The 24,600-nt window shown below is 54.9% G+C and overlaps 2 protein-coding genes across 14 annotated transcripts in view; one reads left to right on the top strand and one right to left on the bottom strand.

Moving 5' to 3' along the window:
- Positions 1–7,539, bottom strand: part of LOC123588453 (mitotic-spindle organizing protein 2B-like) — a 23,622-nt gene extending 16,083 nt beyond the window's left edge. Inside the window, exons 1-5 of one of the 3 annotated variants that reach the window (XM_045459458.1) lie at positions 7,137–7,539; positions 6,402–6,784; positions 6,032–6,180; positions 4,664–5,105; positions 2,844–3,334 (exon numbers count right to left, since the gene is read on the bottom strand). In XM_045459458.1, coding sequence (XP_045315414.1) covers positions 3,322–3,334; positions 4,664–5,105; positions 6,032–6,180; positions 6,402–6,565 — 768 coding nt within the window. In that variant the 5' untranslated portion in view covers positions 6,566–6,784; positions 7,137–7,539 and the 3' untranslated portion in view covers positions 2,844–3,321. Of the gene's footprint in view, positions 1–2,843; positions 5,106–6,031; positions 6,181–6,401; positions 6,785–7,136 lie in introns of those variants that run through there. The other 2 variants (XM_045459459.1, XM_045459460.1) reach the window with 2 other exon arrangements.
- LOC123588452 (sphingomyelin phosphodiesterase 4) overlaps positions 7,534–24,600 on the top strand; it is a 22,824-nt gene continuing 5,757 nt past the window's right edge. For 2 of the 11 annotated variants that reach the window (XM_045459446.1, XM_045459456.1), the window contains exons 1-11: positions 7,563–7,725; positions 10,038–10,121; positions 11,579–11,665; positions 12,528–12,670; positions 12,821–12,896; positions 13,489–13,758; positions 14,273–14,424; positions 16,352–16,484; positions 18,036–18,107; positions 21,381–21,467; positions 24,035–24,180. In XM_045459446.1, the coding sequence (XP_045315402.1) occupies positions 7,651–7,725; positions 10,038–10,121; positions 11,579–11,665; positions 12,528–12,670; positions 12,821–12,896; positions 13,489–13,758; positions 14,273–14,424; positions 16,352–16,484; positions 18,036–18,107; positions 21,381–21,467; positions 24,035–24,180 (1,325 nt within the window). In that variant the 5' untranslated portion in view covers positions 7,563–7,650. Of the gene's footprint in view, positions 7,726–7,801; positions 8,507–10,037; positions 10,122–11,578; positions 11,666–12,527; positions 12,675–12,820; positions 12,897–13,488; positions 13,759–14,272; positions 14,425–16,351; positions 16,485–18,035; positions 18,108–21,380; positions 21,468–24,034; positions 24,181–24,600 lie in introns of those variants that run through there. The other 9 variants (XM_045459449.1, XM_045459447.1, XM_045459450.1 and 6 more) reach the window with 9 other exon arrangements.

The raw sequence follows: 24,600 nt of genomic DNA on the forward strand, positions 1-24,600 counted from the left end.
GAGGAAGCTTGCCCTGACCACAGGTAGTCACATTCAGATGGAGACCACTGGTGCAGATATCCCTTGACTTGTAATTTACTTACCTTCCCCTCTTTCTGTGAAGACAGGAAGATCTGTAATGACACTTGGGCCAAACTTTATTCTAAAGGAATGGCTTCCCTGGCTTCAGGATGTTGACAGCATTCACAAGACCGAGAGGACACCAGGAGGCACAAAATGTGCCCAGGGAGCAGGCTCACCCCCTGGGTCACAGTCCCTCCCCACTGGGCCTTCCCCAGCCAGGGCTCCTCTCTGCGCCAGCCTGGCAGGGTCCATCCTTGTTTGACCCTCAACCTTAATGTCAGTTCTTAGTCAAATAAACAGCCTGCAATGGGGACATGTGGGTTTTTGGAGAAAAGACACCATGAATTTCTTGGGGGCATGTTGAGTCACTCCTGGTTCACCATTTGTCCACCTGGAACGAGGGGAGGCACCTACATTTGTGACACTGCAGTTCCTGGCTTCTTCAAGACATCAGACTCCCTTTCCATCCTCTCTGACACTACTTTTCTCCCCAGGACTCCTGCAGAGATAGGACAGCCCTTCCTAAGAGCATTTCTGAACAGCTCCTCCCCAGGGAACAACAGGGGGTCTTTGCTGCCTAGTGGGGTGGAAAGGGTTACCATGGTGCCACTGCTTGGAATGCCACAGCTCAGATTTTCCCCTGCCCTGCCTCCCTGGGCTTGCACAGGTTTGATTCAATGGAGATGTAATAACACGTTACAGAGGGCCAAGGGCATGTGGTGGGGCGAAGCTGGGCCAACTCAGCCTGCCAGTGGTTCATGGAAAAAACAAAAGTAGAGAACCGTCACCACACATTTCCTTTTTTCCTGTTACAACGTTCTGATATTCTGGTTCCCGCTGACTGGTCAGTGGGCAAGGATCCTGTCTCCTGTGAGTGCACGACCCCGCCACCCTACAGCCACGCTCCAACCTGCTGGTCAGCTATGAGGCCATGTCCCTCTCCAGGCCTGGCCAGACTGGCATAACTCATCTGTAGCACCTGGCCTACCCCTGCGTGCTTAGGCATCCTACAGACTAGGCCCAGGGCTCCTGAAGGACCTGAAAATATAGCTCAAGCATAGGCCACCCCCAAAATGGCAGTGTGGGTCTCAGACGTGGGCCCGGGTCTGAATGCAGCTTTTTTTCACCCTGCCATATATCTGAATTTCCTCTCCCCCTCAGTATAATGACCAGGGCCCTTCTGGAAAGTCCAGGATGAGAGGAAAGGAGAAAATAGCAAATAATATTCATTTTTAACCTTGATGAGGCTGACAAACCCTGGAAATAAGACACCAATGTAAATTTGAGCCATTAAGAAAACCATCTAACCGTTTATCGAGCTCTGCAATTCTTGGAACCTTCAGGAATCACGTGCTCTCTGTTAGTGGAGAGACCCACTTAGGCCTCATGCAGAGCTGGGGAGGCATTCTGGTCTGAGGAGAATGGTGTGAGGGCCTGTCAGTGGACAGACCTGCTCTGTCCTGGACACAGCAGGGGACTTTCTGGAACCGGTCTTACCTGCCCCAGCTCCCTGCAATGGGGTAGTTAGGGTCCCATGGATTGGAGGGCAGGACTGAGCCAAAGGTGACTATAGGCTAGGGTGGGTGGCAGTGACATGCCCCCAGGCCCGATGCCTGAGGAGCCCTCACGGGTGTCAAAGACAGCACTGAAGGTTAAAAACAGCCTGGCTCACGGTGTTAAAAGGTTGGTGCTCCTCCTACCCCTAATACCTGACCGAACCCCCCCCCCAACCCCAGATGAAGCAAAACCCAAAGGCAACCCTAAACACACCCCCTGCGGCTGGGGAGCTGGCCCGCCCCAGCGGGACCCACTGAACCATTTAACTCTGGTGTGGCCCATGTGATCCCAACTCCCCAACCCCTGCAAGCTCTGTTGGCAGAGGTGCGGGGGGATCAAGGGTTGACAAAAAGCCCAGAATGTGAGAAGCTGCTCCCATCTTGCCCATGTTCCCCGGGAGTGGCCTTTCTCCTTCATGGTGGGAGCACTCCCTCGTGCTCAAATGGGCCGGTGGGGCCCCCTGAGGTCAAATATTAGTGACCGGCCGTAAGCGGACACTGGATGTGTGTGTGAGGAAGGAAAAGAACAAGGGGGTGAGGCAGCATAGCAAGTGCCCTGATATCCTCAAGGCTGGCTGGCAAGGTCTGGTGGCCAGGGTGAGCGTGCAGCCAGGACCACCTATCACTGCTACTCGAGAGCCCACCAGAAGGTCTACACGCACCAGCCAGTCCTGCTGCCCTCTCTGGCTGAGCACACAGGAGTGGCTTAATCAGTCAGTGCTTCCAGAACACATACAGACATAATGACAAAGACTGATGTGCACCATGGACATGCACACATGCACTTTTAGCCCTTAACTGGGCCTGTGCTTCTTAGGAGATGTGACCCTCTCCTGCACACATGCAGTACATAAGCCCTGACTCAGCGTTTCAGGCAAAGTTCAATTGTTCTGGAGCAGCACTGTCCCAACAGAAATATGATGTGAACCACATGTAACTCATTTTCCAGTAGCAACATTAAAAAGTAAAAGGTGGGGGAGGGGCCGGGTGGGCTCAGTCAGTTAGGTGTCCGACTTCGGCTCAGGTCATGATCTCATGGTTTGGGGGGTGGAGCCCTGTGTTGGGCTCTGTGCTGACAGCTCAGAGCCTGGAGCCTGCTTCGGATTCTGTGTCCCCCTCTCTCTCTCTGCCCCTCCCCCAGTTGAGCTCTGTCTCTCTCTCTCTCTCTCTCTCTCTCAAAAATAATGTTAAAAAAAAAAAAAAAAAGTAAAAAGAAACAGGAAATTAATGTAAATCATGTATTTTAATTAACCTAAAATGTGCAATATTACCATTTCAGCATGTAATCGATATGAAAATTACTTGTGAGGTATTCTTTTTGTTCCAGTTCTCTGGCATCTGGGTGTCTGGTGTATACTTAAACTTGCAGTGAGTCTCAGCCGCGAGCCCTGGGGGGCCCATGGCTCCTGTACGGGACAGCGCAGCTCTGTGTAGGGCTCACAGCTTCTGCACACCAAACTTCATCTTACACATTCCAGAGGAACATCTTTTTAAAGCATACAGTTTCCCTAAGCCTCAGCAGAGAACACTCGACCGAATTTTATTTTTCCTTGGTGACCACACCCTCATCAGGACAAGCATTTACCCTCTTTGTGCTCTTAGGGTCTTCTGTTTCCCCATGTCCTGCCTAGTAAAGCCAGGAATGGATGAGCTTGTCAGTGACAGTCCCCACAGGCCACCTGGATGCTGAGCATGCTGCAGCTTACCAGATCAAACTCCTGGGCGGGCCTCCAGCCCCTGGTCTGCAGCAGCTGCCACCCCCAATTCTGTGGGAAACCTAAGGCCAGCGAGCCCTAACAGCCCCAAACCCCCATCATGATCCTAGGCTACCACAGTCCCCCAACTGATCACTCTGACGACTCTCCTCATTTTTTTCTACCTCAGATTCTGCCCAAGGTCTGTGTGGACAGACAGATTCTGCAACATGTGGCCTCAGAGCTCTTGGTCTCCGATGGCCTCTGCCTCTTGGCCACAGCACACTCCTGGCATGGCCCCTCATGTGCCCCACTCCCTTCCACTGCCTCCCCACCCACCCCCTCTCCAGGCTGCCCTCTACCCTCACTGGGCACCTCCTCAGGACCTCTATGTCCTCATATCCTGGCCACTGGCTGCCCAACCCAGCAGACCCAAGGCATAAGCATTTGAGAAAACCCTGTGGGGCCCAGCACTCCATGCCACTCCTGTCCCTATGCTTGGGGCTTCTTCCCCACCTCTCTCCAAGCCCCTCTATGTCAGTGCTCTGAGCACCAAAGCAAACCCACTCCACCTCTGGGCTCTCCGCCCTCCCTTTCCCACCTCTCCCCTCCAAGCTCAGGCCCGCTCCCACCAGTGACCTGGGCCCGCATCTCAGGCTGGAGCGCTCCCCACTACTCCTACCTCAAAGGGCTGCAGGGCAACAACACTCTGAGCCTGCTTAACCCTTGCTGCTCCAGCAAGGCTGGCTACACTGGCTTCCTCCGGTCTCTGTCCCCATTGGTGTATCTAGCCATCTCCCAAACTGGAAGGGGGACCTGTCCATCTCACAGCCCCCCTGAGCCCTCAGCGCTGAGAGCCAGCCTGGCACCCAGTCACTGGGTGAGCAAGCAGCAACACCCCCTTGAAAGAGGAGGGCTCCATGCCCAGTTTCTCCCTCCCTCTGCCCACTGATTCCTCAACTCAGCCTTGTAGTCTACTGGCTCTACCCTGACCTGCCCCTTGGCCCTTCCCCATGCCGAGTTTCAGGTGGCACCTAGAACAGCGAGGTCGGTGATGTGGGAAAGGATATGGAGAGCACAGCCAGGGCAGCTGTGGGATCTCAGGCCCTCACACGCCCCTGGCTCTGGGCCTCCAGCCTCGCCACACCGGGCAATGCCTGGAAGGTACCCTCAGCTCAGGAAACAGGCAGGAAAGGACAATCACATCTTACCCTCTAGGCTACCTGTCAGGTGACAGCATCTAAGCAACCAAGGTGTTTCTCACACCTAAGGCTTCCCTCTCTACAGCAAAGTAAAGGCTCTCCTGCCCCTCGGCCTGGTGCCCTCCTCTCGGGGTGAGGGCACCTCTACAGAGCACAAGTCACACCTGGCAGAATTGGCCTCTGGGGGCAGGGGGCGTTGGTCCCATTCCAGAAGTACTGCAAGTGGTCTCTAATAAACCAAGATCTGAAATTGTGTCCCCAATCCCTAAGCTGTGTAACAGGGATGGCCCATAGGGTCCTGCCCTGGCAGTTCATCTCCAAGTTGCTCTGACTCTCGAATAGGGGCCACAGCAGTTTCCACAGAAACAAGAAAGAGCACCAACCCCCAGAGATAAACCAGTAAACGCAACCTGCAAAAGGAGAGAACAGGCAGCAAGAGAACCGGAGGGAACCGGGGGGCCCTGGAGAGAGAGGCGAGTGCGTGGCAGCTGGGCCGTGGAGCAGAACCGGAGAGGCCGCAGGCCGCGGGGCCGAGGAAAAGGAGGGCCTTGCAGGGGGACTACAGCTCTTGGCAGAGAGAAAGGAGGCCTCTGGAGGTCAGAGAGAGACACAAAGAGAGCAGACAGAGCGTGGATCAGTAAGGAAGCCTGCGCTCCAGTGCCCAGGGCCTCTCAGGAAAGGGGGAAAGGGGGCGTGGGTACCCAGGGCCCTGGCACTCCCTCCCACAGGGACCCAGCCTGCCCCCCACCTGAACATCGGCCCCTTCTCAGGATGTCTGTGAGTGCCCGAATGCTTCTGGCCAAGCATTCAGGTTGTTTCTGAAACTGGGAGCAGATGCGACACACCAGGAGGATGCAGCCGGAGCTCCACTGTGACACCTTTGTCATGGGCACCTGCTTATCCCCCAGTCATGACTCTCGAGAGTCAGGAGGCCCCTCAAACTTGAGCCCAGTGCGGTGCCCACTCAGGCCTCTGCACCCTGCGTGTCTAGGGCAGCCAGGGGCTGCCATGATGACCCGTCCTGCAATCCGAGGAAGAACGCTCAGCTGGCTAGACTCCTGGGCAGCACCTGGGCCCAGATGGGGTATAGGCTAAGGGGCGGCAGTAAGACCTCTGCCTGCCCCGCTCCCTGAACACTTTCCTGGACGCTGTACACACCGTGAGAACAGGAACCAAAGCCACCTTGTTCCCGTGTTTGTGGAATGAGAGCGTTTCTACCCAAGGAAGGAGGCAGAATCCCATATGAGGCTTAGCCTGCTGGCCACCCTGGACACCCGCTTTGCGACCACCTGATCTGGACTTGCATATGTAGCAAAGGGTAGCAAAGAAACGAAACTGGGGACTGGAAACCAAAAGGCGAGCCCTTGGACAGTCCCTGTGGGTCCTGGGAGAAGACGCACAGTAAGGCCAGGCCACTCAGGACCAAGCCCACCTTGTGTCTGGCACCGCCCACGTGCCTCCCCTGCCACCCGCCTCCTGAGTCACAGGGGCAGGGAGCACCGGGCCCAGCTCTGACCTCGGGTCTCCGGGACGCTCGATGTGGGCAGAGACACGGCCACAGGGTCCTGGGGCTCGCTCGCCAGCCTCTGCCCAGCACACATGGACTTGAGCATCTGGAAGACAGCGAGGGGCGCCACGTTCAGCTTCAGCAGGTCCACCAGGATCCTGGAGAGAACACACGCGGGGGGCAGTGAGCCTTCCTCGCCCAGGCCCAGGAAGGCCACTTCCCTCAAGACCCCAACTCTACTCTGGGCGCTCAAAGGGGTCCGAAAAGGGCGGGGTGGGGGTGGGGGGCTCCTCCAGATCAGAGGCCCGGGCGGGGGAGCAGGGGTGTCTGGGGGGTGGGGGGGTAGGATGAGCGCGCACTCCCACCCGCGCGCGCTCACTTGAACACGTCGGGGTCTATGGCGCCACCCGCCGCCTGCGCCAGCTCGTAAAGTTCCATCTCCTCGGCGCTCAGCACCTTCTTCCGCCGCAGCGCGAGCTTCTGCAGGGCCGCCTCCAGCCCCGGGGGTGCTCCCGGCCCGGGGCCCGCGCCCGGGGCCGCCATGCACCCGGCTAGCGGGAAGACGAGCGCCCCGCCCCGCCGCGCTCCCTCCTCTGACCCCGCCTCCGCCGGGCCCCTCCGGCAGCTCCCACAGCGCCTTCTACTGGCTCCGCCGGTCGCTTCTCTCCCTGAAGCGCTACCGCCTGGCCTGCCCCGCAGCCCTACAGCAGAGGGCGCAAACCGGTTTGTCTCCTCTCCGCCATTCGATCCGCAGAAGTTTACCTGCGGGATGATGAGGGATAAAAGCAGAAAAATGTGCATCTTTAGCCCAGAAAGCTGATAGCCTGCATAGTTTTGATAAGGATCAAATAAGTACTGGTTGCTACATTCTTAAAGGGTCTCATGACTGCCTGTATGTCTCATCGATAGTCAACACCGAACTGAATGAGAAGCACCAGAGAAATCTTGTGACAGTAGTTGTAGGAGTAGAAATTGCAAGAAGACATTTATGATCTATACTCCCTGCGCGTCCTCTCCCCCTTGAACACTAAGCATATAACCACTAGCTTCGTACAGCAAAAATGCAGCTCTTTCGGCCCACAAGTCCTGTATCGTGCTACCTAAATGAACTTACTAAGTTGCACGGATCATCTCAAGAATTCTTTTTTGAGGGTCGCACTCAATGATCCCACAACAGGGAGACGTGTTAGGCGTAGGGGATGCCGTGGCGGACCTCAGAAACCCGTTTCTGGGCCATCAGGGTCGGGCCGCATTGGTCGTTCTCGCTTGGGCAGCAGCACCCAGGGCAGTGCCTGGCATATTGAAGGCGCTCAATAAACGTCTATCGCAAGAAGGTCAGTCAATGCACAGTGTATGATTTTTCCGCTCCAGCTCCCCATTAGAGGGCGCGCTTCCAGGACCTTAAGAAACGGCTTCTCTTTAGCAGGCGCACGCGCGCTCCTTCCAGGGCACACGGAACTCTGGGCTAAGGGACACAGCTGCCCCCGCTGCACACGCGCATCCGGAGGTGTAACCCATAAACCCCGCCGGCCTTCACTTTGCGCACGCGCCCTTTGAGGTAACTGCTCGCAGAGGTAGCGGTGCGTTTCCCGCCAGGCCAGGGGAGGCGTGACGCCAAGCGCAGCTTGATGACGACATTTCGGCGCCGGGTAGCCGAATGGCGGTCTCCGTCCCTTAGGCGGGCGACTTTATGGGTCCCACAGGTGAGTGGTTGGGGCCGCGTGCGGGACGGCCCCCGCGTTCCGGCCCCCCCCCCTTCCGGACCTCCGCCTAAGTCATTTCCGTTTCTACGCGAGCCGCAGGCCTCAGGCCCGGCGCCGGTAGCCCTGCCCCCGGCCGGGCGGGCAGGCTGGGAAGCCAAGGGCTCGGCTGTGCGCTCATGCCGTCTTCCTGGGCTGCGCACTCGTGCCACCTTCTCGCGCGCCTCGCACACCCGGTCCTGGTGGGTGCTTGGTTAACGTTCGTTGACGGGTTGGCGGAAGGAGAGATTCAAGTTAAAGTTGAGCCTTGGGCTCCACAGGCCGTGTGGGAGGAAGAGCCGGGTGTGGATTCTCGCCTGACTCTTCCTCCCTGTGTGGACCGACCTTTGGGAGCCTCAGTTTCGTCTTCTGTAATATGGAGCTCCCATGCTCACTTAACAGCATACTTGTGAGCGTACTCTGGGAACATACTCTGCTTCTCAGAGCGCAACCAAAGGGAGGCCTTGGCAGTAGTGTGATTTGCTTGGAATGACTGGCGATGCCTCTCTGAGAAGAAACCCCAACAGGATCCGAAGCAGCCATTGAAGAAAGTGGGTGTAAAGTGGCGGATGAAGGGAACACTTGGTACACAGCGGAGAAGGGTGTGATGGACGAGCCAGGCTGTGGCAGCGTTAGAGAACAGGGCAGAAGAGACACTGCCCTCTCTTGGAAATACTCCGTGTTTTGGTGCCTCTGGGCCTCAGTTCTTAAGCTGCTGCCTATGCAGGCTTCGTCTAAGAAGGAGGTGCTTCCTTCCACCTCATCATCTCTAAAGCTCTGCCCTTTGCAAACAGGCCAAGATTTTACGCTGCTTTGATCCTTCTGCTTTGGTCATCTTAATCAGTGTTCTCCTGGCCACTTGGTTCAGGAGCAAAGTGTTTACATTTTCCTTGAAACTGAATTTGATAGCGGGTGCCTGGATGGCTCGGTTGGGCTTGATTGATTGATCACTCGTGGTTTGGGCTCTGGTCACGGTCTTGCTGTTCATGGGTTCAAGTGCAGAGCTTGCTTGGGATTCTCTCTCTCTCTCTCTCTCTCTCTCTCTCTCTCTCTCTCTCTCTCTCTCTCTGCCCCTCCTCTGCTCATGTGCTCTCTCTAAATAAATAAATGACCATTTAAAAAAGACACCTGAATTTGATAGCTAATATCAAGAATTGAAGAAAACCTGGAAGATGCTTATATTGCCAAGAAGCAGAGATGCACATCTCCCCTCAACTCCACTGCCTCACAGCCTCCTTGCATCTAGTCTTTCTCCATCCACATACACTTTCATTTGCCACCTCAGCACCTTTACTCTTGCTGTGGGCACAGCTGTGCCAGGAAAGCCATCATCAGTGGGACTCGGCAGGCTCCCTTCCTGTTCAAGTCTGGATATTTTCACTTTCTGACCTGGGTGGTCAGAGAGAAGGGAATCTAAAGAGTTGCTCCTGATTTTCTGATGGCTTGTTCGAAAGCTTCCTCCAGCTTGCTCATCCCCTCCATTCATTCTCATAGAGCACAGGTGACATTCGGGAGATTCACCCACCTGTCTCTGTGGGAGATGTGTTAGGAGATGAGTATATTAGAGTCTTGGCTCTGCTGAGTGAGGGCAAGTGAGTTACCTCCTCTCTGCTGCTAGTTCTTTATCTGTATTGGCCCAGCAGATTGTTGTGAGGAAGTATAGTCTGTTCTTGCTTAACAAACTTAGCAGCTTAAGACTGCGTCCATTTATTATCTCACAGTTCTATAGTCAAGTCCAGGAGGGCTTGGCTGGATTCTCTGCTTAGGATATCACAAGACTGAAATCAAGGTGTTGGTTGGCTTTGCTGTTACCTAGAGGCTCTCAGGAAAAATCTTTCCAAGCTTCTTCGAGTTGCTGGCAGAATCCACTTCCTTCGGGCTGCAGAACTAAGGTCCCCATTTCCTTACTGGCTGGCAATGGGAACTGCTCCATATCTTAGGGTCCGCCCACTTGAGACTTCAATTGTATCTGCAGAATTCCTTCACAGGACCTGAATGAGCATTTGGTTGAATCGTGGAGGGCTATCTTTAACATTCTGCCTACCACTGAGTATTAAATGAGGAAATACGTGGAGGGTCCTTAGAACCAGGCGTGCCACACAGCAAGTGCCGTACAAGCTTTACAGATTCGCCACTGCGAACTTGGCTCTGAAGCTGGCCACCACGTACTGCATCAGAACAGCGTTTTTGTAAAACGTGAAACTTGGCAGCACAGGCTGTGCTGTAGTATAGTGTCGTGTGGCAGATGTTGAGATTTCGCCTTGGTTTTTTCACAGTGGTTTCCTAAGGTGGCCGTTTTCAACGTTCCCCAGGAGGCTGCTATGGCGTTCCCTCACCTGCAGCAGCCCAGCTTCCTCCTGGTAAGTGTCAGTTGCCCGCGTGAGGGTCAGTGAGATGATGGTTCTACAGCTGAGGGACTTGAGAGTCCTATCCACTGACTTGAACTTTGCACTGGTGGTTTCCTGAGGGGCATGTGAGGAAAAGAACGTTGGACTTGGGATTAGAATCCTTAGACTTGGCTCTGCCCCCTAATGGTGTAGGACCTTGGGTTTACTCAGCCTCTGAGCCCTGTTTTTCTAATCTACAAGAGGAGCTTCTTACCTACAAGATAAGTTGGTTCACGTGCCATTTTTACTGCTTCCTGAGGTCTGGGGAGGAGCACGGGAAAGGATATACATCAGAATTTTCATGTCTTGTAAACCTTTACACATTGATGGGATATTCTAATAATCGTACTGTCATCCCTGGACAATGGAGGGACAGGGACCCTGCGGTGCTGGGGGCAACCAGGACTGTACTCTAAGTATTAAACATGACACCAAGAAGTTAGGTGTGAGGCAGATATCAGTGGTGAGGATTCCTAATTTCAGGTCCCAGAAGATACTTCTCGTAAACATTTATTCAGAAGGACATCCTTCCATGGTGCACCCTCTAGAGCCAACAGATGCAGTGCCTCTGGCATCGAGTGGGTAGAGACCAGGCATGCTGCTAACCTCCCCACCCTCCGTGGCTGCAACAGCCCAGGTTTCCACCTCTGACTGAGACACCACCTTCATTTAGAGGTGGCTAAGGCCTTAGGTATCCTTGGGCAGAGCCCTCTTGGTTCACATTCTGATATTTTCTCCTGATCTTAATCCATACCCCATGACCTTGGGTAGATTTCCTTCATTCTTGTCCTGAATTTCCTAGCCTGTCCATCACCTTCATGATTAGTGTCAACATTTGGTTAAAGCTGTCTATCATTTCTCACCTGCGTGCCTTGTTTCTTAAGATAGTGAGTTTAGTTGGTTTGTTACCTACTGAATAAAGGGTAGCTTGGTTAAGAGGCCTTCTGTCACTCTCATTTTGCTGGGCATCCTCACTGATGATCACAGTGGGGTCATCACAGGGGGTCATCACATGGGAAATTTCCAGTTCACGTGTATGCACTCAGTGAGTACCCTGTGGTCTCTGAGGGGTGCCCTACGCATAAGCATCCTCTTCTGGTTGTGGGACTGACCCTGGAGCTGACCCCCTGCTTATGGATTGTGTGGAAGTCACTTCGGTCATGCAAATGTGCAGTTCTCTGCTATAAGTGGGGATGCCTGACAGAGGGTGCAGGGAAGAAGCCTGAGAGTTGGCGATGTAGAGAGCCAAGGCGTCTCCTAGTCGTGTCCTTTAGGCCACTGACAGAGGCACGAGGTGCCGGGGAACCAGGCCGGTGGTATGTCTGACTCCTACCTATCATTTGGATTTCTGTTTTGATTCGAGCCAGGATAACCGCAAAAGCCCCCAAGTGAATATGCTCATGATCTTTTTGGTTTGTTCTATCTTCTAGGCTAGCCTGAAAGCTGACTCTGTAAATAAGCCTTTTGCACAGCGGTGCCAAGACTTGGTTAAAGTCATTGAGGATTTTCCAGCAAAGGTACAGCTGTGCTAGCATCTCCTTGGGGCATGTCTCATACTCGTTGAAAAACATTTTTTTTAAGTTTATTTATTTATTTTGAGAGAGAGAGAGAGAGAGAGAGAGACAGAAAGAATATCCCAAGCAGACTCTGTGCTGTCCAGGCAGAGCCCCGTGCAGGGCTTGATCCTGTGAACTGATCAAGTCCACTCATGACCTGAGTGGAAATCAAGAGCCAGATGCCTAACCGACTGAGCCACCAGGCACCCCTGAAAAATGTTCTTATATAAGCCCCTGATTCCTACCTCTGAGCATTGCCCTGGATAGAGGCTTGACCCAGTATTGTAACTGTCACGTGTATGGACACATTTAAACATGTCAGCATGTAGGCCAGGGGTTCTCAGCCACAGGTGCTTCTGTCCTGCATGGGATACTTAGCACCGTCTGGAGACATTTTTGGTTGTCACACAGGGGAGGGTGCTACTGGCATCAAGTGGGTAGGGACCAAGTGTGCTAGTAAGTATCCCCAAATGCACAGGACAATCCCCACCCCAACAAGGAAGCATCCAGCTCAAAAAGATTGAGAAACCCTGATGAAAATACTGAAAAGATACATTTAAATCACACCCAGAATTATCAAATAGTAGTGTAAGCCCAGGCAGCTGGCCTGGACAAGGATTCTCACCGACGATCACAGGAATGTCATCAGGGGTGGTCAGTGACTCCAGAAATTTCCAGTTCATGTGTACACACTCCATGGACGAGGTGGGCAGTTTGTGGCACGGGGCTGGACTGGGTGGGAGGCTCACGTGGCATGGAGCCCGGCAGTGGGCACCGGTCCTCAGCAAGCCTGCCCGCAGCCTCCCCTGCACACCCATTTCAGGAGCTGCACGCCATCTTCCCGTGGCTGGTAGAGAGCATTTTCGGCAGCCTGGACGGTGTCCTCGTTGGCTGGAACCTCCGCTGCTTACAGGGGCGAGTGAGCCCTGTGGAGTACAGCATTGCAATGGAGTTTCTAGACCCCGGGTAGGTAGGTTTGTCACCTGAGAGGGGCCGGATGTTTCCTCATGGTGATCCCATTCTTGAAGCACCGAATTTCTCAAAACTCAGAAACCGTCAAAGCAAGATGGTTTGCAGTTCGTTGCCCTGTTTTTGTTGTTTTAATTTCATCTCCAGTGGCCCAATGATGAAGTTGGTTTATAAGCTCCAGGCCGAAGACTATAAGTTTGACTTTCCGGTTTCCTACCTGCCTGTAAGTAAGCCGTGGGGTGAGAGCCGTGCTCGGGCAGAGCACCCCGCACAGCGGCTGCGGCCGTGGGGGAGGCGGGCAGGGCTTGAGGGGCGGCGGCAGTGGGCACGGCACCATGGTGTCTGCTCAGGGCCCAGGGGGCGTGGCACATAGAACTTCAGTGGCTGCTTTTTTTAAAGATCATTCCAAACTCTGCCCATGGGGAAGGCGCCACACTCCTGGTTTGTACCTGGCTGAGTGGCAGGCAGGGCCATGTGACCAGTTGCTGGTTTTCTGAGTCTCCGGTCCAGGGGGCAGAATTAAGGGATGACTTGTTCAGGGGGTTTGAGGAGCAAAGAAGACGGGGAACATCAAGTGCTTGACAAGGCTCAGAAACTCAAACGGCTGCTGCCCTTGCTGTTTGCGGGTGTTCCTGAGGATGGCGTGAACAGTTCTGAGTGGAGGCCCTCTTGCTCTGGTGCTACCCAGAGGACGGCACCACTCCCCCAGGCAGGGTCTGAGTGCCTGTGGCCTCCACCGCACCCCTCCCAAAGGCTGCACTGCATGGGGCGCCCTGCCAGAGCCTGTCCACAAGCCCAACACGCTCTCTCCGCAGGGCCCCGTGAAGGCATCCATCCAGGAGCGCGTGCTCCCCGACAGCCCCCTGTACCACAACAAGGTCCAGTTCCCCCCGACGGGGGGCCTCGGCCTGAACCTGGCCCTCAGTATCCTTTGTCAGTCCCCCAGGGGTGGGGAGGCCATGGGTGGCCAAGACGTAATGCTGAGGGTGGTCCAACAACCCCTGCCTGTTTGCCCCCTGACACTGCCGTCAGATCCGTTCGAGTACTACATGTTCTTCTTTGCTTTGAGCCTCATCACTCAAAAGGTACGAAAGGGATGCCCCTAAGCAGCTCTTTACCAAAGCCCCCATGGAGGGTGGGGGCTGTGGCCTAGGACTTTCTTTCTCTTCCCTCTCCACCTCATTTCTCCAGCTCCTCCTTTGCATCCTCCTCCAGCCTTCGCCCTTCAGGCCATTCTCACTTAGTGAGGATGACAGGCTGGTGGGCGGATTTGACAGGTCATGTGGGGTGACCTGGGTGCCTCGAGTGGTAGTCGGGAAGGCTTCCCACAGGAAGTGCTTACTGGGCATGGGCGCAGGGCAGAGGTGCCCAGGAAGTTTGCTGTACGTCATCTTCCCATGTGCCGAAAAGGACTGTGGGGTCTAGCCCCCTGTGGTGGGAACTTTGCTCCTGGCACTGCCCAAGGTGCTTGTGTTCGGGCCCTTGGGATATGGCGCATGTCCCAGGGCTCATGTGCAGTGATTTGAGCCCTGCCGTTGCTGGGGTTAGCAGCCAGGGTGGCACGCAGAGCTACACACCAATGCAGATTTGCTTTTCCAGCCACTCCCTGGGACTCTCCACATACGAACTTCAGACTGTGCCTATTTCATCCTCGTGGACAGATACCTGTCATGGTTCCTGCCCACAGAAGGCAGTGTGCTCCCCGCACTCTCCTCCAGTCCTGGGGGGCCCAACCCCTCACCCGCTCCCAGGTAAGGCTCTCTGGTTGCCCTGGCCCTTGGCCTGGGGTGGCCCAGCCCTGTGGCTAGCCTTTAAGGCCTGGTTCTTCCATGAGGGGGTGGTCTGGTCAGCGGGCATTGCTCATAGGGACAGTAGTGCCACTCTTTGTTCATGGTGTCCCAACTTTTCTTATGCCTGAGATCTCAACCCCAGCTGCCCTAGCACAGACTGGAGAGGAGGGTAAAGGAGGACATCTGTGTGGGTTTTCAGTGATTAGGTCCTGTGGCCACAAGGACGAGGGCTGGCTTTGGTCTGGGAGTGGGCTGTGTTCTGCCCACAGCAGCCCTCCCCACATGTGCATCCAAGCCCCACACTGAAGCGGTGTGTTGCCAGGGCTGATTGATGGCACTAGGCAGGTGGTGCTGGAGAGAAAGGGGCTGTGGGCAGGCCACAGCAGGGCTGACATGTGGAGGAATAAGAACAGGAAGAATGTGTGTAGGCTGCAGGACCAGGTCGTGGCCTGAGCCAGAGGCCCTGGGGCAAAAAGCCTTTCGTGCCAGTCCAAGGCTGGGCTGTGGCTAGACCGTGCAGGACGGGAGTGTACAGCCAGCCTCAACTCGAGGGTGAACTGAGGCCTTGGCGGGGTGCATTTAGCCAGTGGCTCATTGGCCGCCTCTCCCCAGGAGACGCTCCTGACCTGGGAGCTGCCAGCTGTGCTCCTCACCCTCCTCAGTCTTGCTGGTGTACCTTCTTCCCTGGGAGGCAGGTTCAGGCCCACCCCACATCTGCTGACATGTGCCGTGCCGTGACCCAGAACTCACATGTGTGCACAGATGTGCCCAAGGAGGGGGGATTGAAAAGAGGAGGTGGGGGCACGGAGGTGGGGAGAGGCTGCCCCGGCATCAGTAATGCTGCGGCCAAGAAGGACCAGGGCTGGCCAGGTTCACACCCTCTCAGAGGCAGGTTTCAGTTGCCCAGCTGTTCTCTGGGCCCGATTTTGTTGGCTTGTTTTAACACAGAATTTCAGACTTCTAGAAAACTTGCCACAATAACCAAAAACTTTCATAAGTCCTTCACCTACGTTTCTGAATCATTTCATTCTTTATCTGTATGTGTTTTTTCTGGGCCATCTGAGTAAGCTATAAATGCAATGCCTGTTCCCTCTTAATGTCTTGGTGTGTATTTCCTAAGAGCCAGTGCATTCTCCTACACAGCCTCCTGCACTTCCATCCAAGTCAGGGAATTAATATTGCTACCCGGCTGCCATCTAAGCCTCAAACCCCACTCGGGCTGCACTGTCTACCCCACTAATGTTTGCCACCTGGCTGGGACCTGGGGGAGGGTCACTCTCTGTGTGTGGTTGGCTCTGGTCCCCCTCCAGTCTGGAACACTCTCTCAGTCTTTCCCTGTTTCCTGACCTCAACACCTTTGAAGCGTGCAGCCTGGAGGTGTGCAGAATGCCCTTATCTTAAGTTCTCTGGTATTTCCTAGTGATTAGACCCAGCAGCCCGTGGAGTCTGTGTGCTTGCAACATTGTCTTGATCGCTGGGCCAAGGGGGTGTTGGCCAGGTTTTCCTACCATAAAATTAAATGGGTCCTTTGTGCCTAAATTAATTAACAAAAGGGATTTGTTGGGAAGATCTACTGAGACTCTGTAATTACCAGTGGTGTTCGTGTCCCTTGACGATCGTCAGCCAAATCAGTTATTAATTGGTTGGTTGCCAGACGATAGCTGTCTGGTTTCATCCTATAGTTATCAGTGGGCATTCTGTGGTAGGAAAGACTTTTCTTCCTGTCTGTTGATTGTGTGTATCGATATGGATTTGTATGGATTTGGGGGTTGTTCTATGATTCAACAAGTGGTAATGGTTACTGTTGCCAGTGATGTTGATGTTGAGATTGCCCCTGGTTGTGCCAGCAGGATCCCCTAACGAAGGCCTTTTCCTGTGTCTCCCTCAGAACACCAACCATGCCCTTCGCTTCTTATGGCCTCCACCACACCAGCCTCCTAAAGCGACACATCTCTCATCAGACATCTGTGAATGCAGACCCTGCCTCCCATGAGATCTGGAGGTCAGAAACTCTGCTTCAGGTGAGCGCGAGGAGGCTCTTCTCATCTTCTGTTTCAAAATAAACTGCCTGGCCACCTTCCACCCCCAGGGGCAGAGGTCTAAAGACTGTTCTCAGCCTGAAAGTGGTTCTGAATTGTTGGTGTTCTCCTGCTGTGGCGTGTGGGAATCAGACTAGAAGAAACGTGCCCATGTGTCTAACCTGTATGTCATTGGTAGTATTTTTCATCCCAGCGTCCCCTTTCCAAAGACTTTTGTCTTTCTCGTGGTAATAGGAGCGCTGCTCAGTTTCCATTGGATCCGTGTAAAAGCTTTCCCCACCTTCGACATTTTCAACCTGTTCCCACGTTGCTGGAGATGTTTCCTGTGATCACCATCATTTGGATATTAAACCCCTGCCCCAGTAGCGTTTTTGTTGTTGTTGTTTGGTTTTGTTTGTTTGTTTTATTTTAGGGAGAGAGCGCATGCACACGAGCAGGGGAAAGGGGCAGAGGGGGCGCAAGAGAGAATCTTAAGCAGGCCCCATTCTCAGCGCAGAGCCTGACACAGGGCTTGATCTCATGATTCGTGAGATCATGACCTGAGCCGAAATCAAGAGTCCAATGCTTAACCAACTGAGCCACACGGGTGCCCCAGAGTTCAATAATGTTGTGTCATGTGGATATTCCCCTTTTTGTGTTTCTGTTCATCTATGGATGGCCACTTGGGTTGTTAGCACATTTTAGCTATTGTGAATAGCTGTTTCTACATGGATGTACAGATATCTCTTAGAGACTCTGATTTCGGTTCTTTGGGGTATATACCCTGAAGGGGAATTGCTGGGTCATATGATAGTTCTATTTAATACTTTAAGGAGCCGCCATACCATTTTCCACAGTGGCTGTACCATTTTATATTCCTGTCAGCGGTGCACGACCTTACCAATGCCCATCATTTTCTATCTTTTAGTATAGCCATCCTCACGGATGTGAGGTGGTGTCTCCCTGTGGTTTTGATTTGCACCTCCCTCATGATTGATGATTTGAGTATCTACTCGTGTCCTTATCGGCCATTGGTACGTCTTTGGCGAAATGTCTGTTCAAGCCCTTTGCCCATTTTTTAATTGAGTGGCTTTATTTTTTTGTGGCTGAGTTTTAGGAGTTGTCTTTATATTCTGGGTATCCATTCTTTATCACATACATGATTTGTAAATACTTTCCCCCATCCTGTGGGTGACCTTTTTCTGTGGATAATGTCTTCTGACGTGCAAAATATTTTTGAATTTTCATCAAGTCCAATTTGTCTGGTTTCTTTTGTTGCCTGTGCTTTTAGAGCTAGAAATCATAGCCCAGTCCAGTGTCCTGAAGCTTTCTGCCCACAGTTTGTGCTAAGAGTTTTAAGTCTTAGCTCTTACATGTATGCCTTTCATCCATTCTGAGTTATTTATTTTTCATGGTGTGAAGTAAAGGTCCAGCTTTATTCTTTTGCATGTAGATATCCAGTTTTCCCAACACCGTTGGTTGAAAAGACCTGCCCCTGGAATGGCTGTGATACCTTAGATGGAAACCATTTGACCATCCAGTGCTCTCTTGCAGGTTTTTGTTGAAATGTGGCTTCATCATTATTCCTTGGAGATGTACCAAAAAATGCAGTCCCCTCACGCCAAGGTAGGTTGCCACACTTTTTCATCCCCTCTGCTCTGGCCCTGGTGTGCCTGGTCCACCTGCTGCTTCTTGTCCTTGATCTCAGCTCGTTGTCAAGGGCTGGATGGTGGGAAGCAGAAACTCACCATCACCCCTTACTCTGATGCCAGACGGCAGGTGGGTTTCATTCTGTGGTGGGCTTGCACCCTGCGGGCTGGAGGCCTGTCCTCTCTGGGGTCCTCCCCATGCTATTTCCAGAGCCCCCTCCCTGGCAGCCGGAATGGCTGAGGTTGTGGTGCTCGTGCTCTGGGGCCAGGAGAGCTGCGGATGCCTCTGGGAGTCACATCCGGGCCTGTTCCCTCTGCTATCACAGCGTCTCCTGCTTTCCTGCTGAGGTGGCACCCGGCCGACTTCGCTCACCTTGGTGCCCATACTGCCTTCCACCTCCTCCAGAGCATTGGCAGGCAGCCCTTTCTGCAGTGGGTGGGATCTGATGCCTCCCTGCATGCAGCCTGGCCTGTCTCCTCCTCTTTTTCCCTTCTCTTCCCTCACAGGGCAGCATGCTCATTTGCAGAGGCGTGAAGGCAGCTGTGTCCCTGGAACGTTCCCAGGGCCGGCGGCCTACTGGACTCGTCAGAGTACAACAGCTCTGTTCGCCTCTTATTAGGCAGGGTGGGCACCTAGGTTCACGCTCCATGAAGCAGCCTGAAACGTGTGAACTGGGGCCTGTAACCAACTGTGTGATCTGTGGCTTCTGTGCGCTTCTGTGTTTGCTCCTCAGACTTTGCTTTTGTCAACGCCAGACAGAATTCTTGAGAGATTCCTTACGAATTAACACTCTATAGGCTAAAATTCACGAGGGTGGCCTGTGACCTTCCCTCTGTGATTCCAGCAAGTGGTGGTGGTTCTGCAAAGTGTTGGCAACCAGTTCTGCTTCTCTGCTGCCCTTCTGAGTACCCATTTGGGGAGCAGCCCCCAACCACTGCTCTCTTAAAGTGCAGAGTGACCCAAATCTCTGTCCTTGACATCACAGGGAAGAGAGGGAAAGCCAGAACTCTGTCTTGGGCCTCTCGCGTTACTAAGTGCTTGCACTGCCATTGCTGCTTCCACAGTGGACTGGCTGCATGTTCCTGGCTGGTGCACGGGGGTCAGGGGCCAGGCTTCCCCCTAGGGCCCTGGGGGCTCACTCAGCCCCTGTGCATGTGGCTTTTGCAGAGGCAGGGGCTGCTTTGCTGCATTGCCTTCCCATCTGCTCGTTCTGTCTTCTGAGCCAGGGGGAGCACATTCACTGTCATTTTTAGCAGATCTGCCAGTCACAGAGGTCCTCTGGATTGTCTCCTGTGAGGATCCCGAGCCCTATACGAGGGAGGAGGGTGGGCCGTCCCTGCCAGAGCAGGGGAGCCTTCCCCTTCTTCCTCACGTTTGCTTCCTCTTGGCCAGACCACAGGGCAGGGGAGAGCTGCTCAGAATGACTGGTAGTCAGGGGGCGACTGGGAAGCCCCCACCAGGTACCCATTGAGGTGTTTAGTTGTGTTTTGTTTTGTTTTGTTTTGTTTCCTATTTGTCTTTGCCTCCTATTGAGGCTGAAAGCAAAACCTAAGAAAACCTGGTGTGTGGGAAGGGGAGAAGGACAGCCATGGAGGTCTGCTTCACCTGAGGCTCCTTACCATTTACCCAGGCCTGTGCTGTGCCGTTTGGAAATCCTAGCCTTGGGGTCAGTTTTCCTGATGTGAAAGATGAAGGAAACGCAGCTCTGAGAGGTCCCATGGTGCTTCCATGCCTAGCCTGGGTCCGGAGCGTATGCTCGCTCCTTACAGCCCGGGCCTCTGCTCTGCCTCAGCTTACTGGGCAGGGAGGGCTTCAGGAGAGTCAGATGGTCGGTAAAGACCGCATATTCCTGCAGGACACTGTGGGGCCTGCACTGTGTTCCTGCAGGCTGGGCAGACCCCCAACAGGGGAACCGTGTGCTCCCTGATTCCTCACTGAGAGCTGTCGCTGAGCCCGGGTCTGGCCCAGAGGAAGGCCATGAAGGGCAGACACCTCCTTGCTGTGCTGCTTCCTGCCCCTGCTCTGCGCGTCTGTGGCTGTGCCTGTCTCCTCGAGGTCTGGCACATGCATTCTGACCTCTCCCGTGTGAAGCATGGTACGCGGTGGGAGGCATGGCCCTCCCAGGGCAGGATGTGTGCCAGGGCCGGCTCTGGGTTGTGCTTGGCTAAGGGGGACTGCTTTAGCAGGCCTTGTCGCTGCAGCGGGGCAGGGCAGAGGTGGGGTAGGGGTGGACAGCTTAAGCCAGCTCTGCTGTCATCCCCCATGGCCCAGGCTGTCCCAGCCTCAGGGTTCCAGCTGCCTCTGGGTGTGTGTGGCCATGACCAGATTCTTGGGGCCCGTCGGGACTGATGGAGGGCTCTGTGTGTCTGGAGTTGGGGAGTCCTGGTGAGGTACGAGAGGTGGGTCTCCCAGGATTCGAACCCATGAGTGTCCACGTTACCTTTAACGATTTCGGGAACGTGGGGTGTGGAAGGTGTCAGGCCTGGTGAGCTAAACCTTGCTTGCCTCTGTGCCACCCTGGGAATCAGCCCCATTCAGGAGGGGTCGCTGATTGGATCTTTGACACCTAGGAACTGATCTCATCATATATCAGTTTGGTAAATTTCTTCTTGGGACAACACAGGGAAGTCCAATAAGTTACAAATTTTTCTTTCTTGAGCAAAGAGGTCTCCATCTGGAACTAGCTCCTCAAAACTTTCTCTTCGGAGCCTCGGGGCCTTCAGGGCCTTGGTGGCCATCAGTGTGTCCCAGCAAGACTCCTGGGATCCTGGTGGGCTCCAGTGTGCACACGCTGCACACAGAGCATTCGGGGTTGGGGGAGGGCAGGACCCTCTGGAAGGAAAGTGAGTCAGGCTGACCTCAGGGAGCTGGAGAGAACTTCAGGCCCCAGAGACATGAAGGAGGCTGCCCAAGTGACCTTGAGGGTCTGTCTGTCCCTCTGCCTGGCAGGTGGAAGAGCACCCCTTGGGCCTGGCTCTAGTCTGCCCACCAGGAAGGGCTCCGTCTGGGCGGCTGAGAGGGTGGTGTCCATTGGTCTGAGGCTGCTGGGCTGTGATTGTTTGGATTGTCACTGACGTGCTTTTGTTTTTGTTTTTGTTTTTGTTTTTTTTTGTTTTCTCTCCTTACTTCTGGGCTCATTTTTGTCTTTCTCTCCCTGCTGTCCCCTCCCCGGTCTCTCCCCTCCTGTCCCCTGCCCTGTCCTCTGCCCTCCCTGCCTGTTCTTGGCTTCTCTGTTTTGTTGTCTCTCAGCTGGAGGTTCTGCACTACCGACTCAGTGTCTCCAGCGCCCTCCACAGCCCTGCCCAACCCAGCCTCCAGGCCCTCCACGCCTACCAAGTACTGGCCGCTCTCATATTGTTTTGTTTCACCCCTGCCCTGTGGTGTGAGCCATGGAGCGCATGGCAGTGCAGTGGTAAAGCGAGGGTCCGGCCGGGGGCCAACTGGGGTGATTCAGGCCAGTTCCAAGCAGAGTGAGGCCAGTGTGTGTTGGGGATGGTGGCAGGCATCCGTCTTTAGCCTGGCTCAGCCCTCAGCTTGGTAGACTAGCCCGGGTTTGGGGTGTGGGGCCACCAGATCTGCCTGGCCAAGCCCCAAGCCAGTTGGAATGTGGTAGGCTCTTGGGAGTTGGTGACTTCTGTGCTTGGCCCTGGGTTGAGGGAGCGGAAACAGTGTGGCCTTCGCAGTGGCCTGCCTGGCTTTGCGGGCCTGGTACCTAGGAACTGACTGAGCCCAGGGAAGCCCCAAGGCTCATGGTGGCATGGTCTGTCAATCCCAAGCCTGTGTGAGGCCAAGGGGCAGGGAGGACAAGGGCTTCGTCCCCTAGCCTGGAGAGGCTGTTGGTCCTTGAGCATGCTGGGGCCTGGCCTCTTGTGGACTTTTGTGCTCCCACAGAGGTAGGCGAGAGCGAGAGAGGGCCTCACGGAGACTGGTCTGCTTTAGGCAGAGATGACCAGTGTGGACGGGTTTGAAGTCTTGAGGTCGGTAGATGGAGTGCAGGACTACAGGCTGTTTCAGGGCAGATGGAGTCTCGTAGTTCATGGATTCATGAGATGAATGTCAGGAAGTTTGGGCAGAAAGCATGCATCTAGATCCCATGCTCGAGGCCAGGGGTCTGTCCAGTTCCCCCTCAGTGGGAGCACACCACATTTAACCTGCTATTTGAGCACAAGATAAGAAATCACGTTTGCTGGGATGGGGTGGTGAGTGCGCACAGGGTTCCCACTCAGAAGCAGCAGCCACAGGGAAGAGGGAAGAGAATGATCCAGAAGGACCAGCGGGGGCGGGTTTAGCACAGAAGTGGTACCACTCCAGCATGTGTTGGGGAAGGGCTCACTTGGCCAAGAGCAGCATCCCTGGAGAAAAGTGCACAGCAGGAGGGGTAAGAGCCCTCCCCCCACCCACCATGGGAAGGGTTGCTGAGCTGAGAAGGGCTGGGCCCAGTGAGAAATGCCACTGGCTTTGGGAAAGTGTCCCTAGCGGCCATGCGGGTGGAGGAGGCCCACTTACAGCAGCGGTGGCTGGATTCCTGTGGGGATTTGGCTCTCGGCAGGGGGGGGGGGGGGGGGGGGGGGATGAGAAGAAAGGTTTGGCTTCTGTCCAGAGGGAAGATAGCCCAAGGAGCTTCCCGGTTCAGTGCAAATGCTCTGTCCTCTGCTAGGGAGATGGTGGGTGGGTCGGCGAGGGGCCAGGAATGAGAAAGGGGGAGGCTCCTGGGGGGAGTCACAGCCTGGCAACAGTGCCCTCTGATCCTCCGTTACTGTGAAAATATCTTACGTTTTTTTTGTTGTTCAAATGATGCAAGTTCATCGCTTAAGCTTACAGATAAGCAGAAGAAAATCTCCTCCTGAAGCCCCGTAGCTTCCCCCGCAGTCATATCGAGTCGTGTGGTGTGTTGCCTAGGCCTGTGGAGACAGATCCATGGCAAGGAGAGCGGAGAAGGCAGTGCCGCGGGCAGTGGTGGGGCTGTGACTGGGTGCCCGGGCTGTGCCAGGAGGCACGGCTTGTGCCAGCCTCAACATTGCTCAGGATTTGGACTAGGCTGCCGAAAGCTCTATCGAGGTTGTGGGGGTCCCAGAGGCCTGGGGGGTGAGTGTGGGGAGAGGAGCGCGTCCGGGCACCCCAGAGCTGGGAGCCGGAGGCAGCGTATCCTGCCGGTGCCGTCCTCTGCCACTCTGGAGACTCCATCCTGTATTCCGTCACAGAAGAGCCAGCAGACAGGCTTTCCTCTCGGGGCTGGGTCTTAAAGATCCTACTTGAACCTTGTGAACGAGAATTTCACCTGACAAGATAGAAAGCACTCTTGTCTTGTGCTGACGGCAGGGCTGTTAGCAATAGAGGAAGGGCCACCCTGCGCCAAGCCCCAGCTGGCTGTGTCCAGGACAGGAAGTGGATGGAAGGGTGAGGGTTACAGCAGGAGAAGGAATTTGGGAGTGTTTCTCCCTGAAAAAGGAAGCCATGGGCCCCAGCGAGCTGTCTTCATATACCTGGGAGGCAGGCAGGAGACCCTGAGTCCGGATCCAGGGTGGGATACTGGCCTGCCTTGCCCCCTGCTCCTCCTCTGGCTGGCCAGGGGTTGGGGGGGACCCCCGAGGACTTGGCCGGGCAGCAATGACCCGAGTCAACCACAGAGGGTGCAAGAAGGGGTTGGAAGCACACAGGGAAGCATTCAGGTCTGCTTTAGCAAAGCCGTCCCGTCCCGCCCTGCCTTGCGTGCTCTTAGCGGGTCTCAGAGCTGGCATGCGAGGTCTGTCTGCTGCGTGCCAGGCCCAGGGAGGGCCCTGTGGGTGGGTGGCCCACACATCCTGTCGGGGAGAAGTGGTCCTGGGCGGGACATACATGGCCAGGCCTGGGGGCCCCACCCTGGGACCAGTCTGGGTCCTGACACAGCTCCCCCTCAACCTCAGGAGTCGTTCACACCCACGGAGGAGCACGTGTTGGTGGTGCGCCTGCTGCTAAAGCATCTGCACGCCTTTTCCAACAGCCTGAAGCCTGAGCAGGTCTCTCCCTCCACCCACTCTCACGCCACCAGTCCCCTGGAGGAGTTCAAACGGTGGGTACAGGGCATGCACAGGCCTCCCGTGTCCCTGGCTGCCACTGCCTCCTACTGCACATACTTGTTGCCCACAGTAACCTATCCTTAGGGCATGGGGTCGGCCTGTGAGGCGTCTGCAGGGTGGGGCAGGTGGGAAATCACCTTGACCCCTCCTGGGTCTGTTTCCCGACGCCTCCTCTGGCTCCACAGGCGGGTGGGGGCTGCCTGGCTGCCACGGCCTTTCCTTCCAGGCCTGCCGTCTTCAGTAGAAAGAGCCAGGCTGGCCAGAAAGAGGCCCCATCTTGTTGCCCTGTCTTGTCCCCTCCTCCCCAGTGTGGGCAGAGTGGAAGATCTACATTGACCGCACTCAGAATGCCCAGGAAAGCCGATGGGCTGGGAGTGCCTTCACTGCAAAGTGGCTCATTTGTCATGGGAGAC

This window comes from Leopardus geoffroyi, chromosome D3 (assembly GCF_018350155.1).
Source record: "Leopardus geoffroyi isolate Oge1 chromosome D3, O.geoffroyi_Oge1_pat1.0, whole genome shotgun sequence".
Taxonomy (NCBI): Eukaryota; Metazoa; Chordata; class Mammalia; order Carnivora; family Felidae; genus Leopardus; species Leopardus geoffroyi.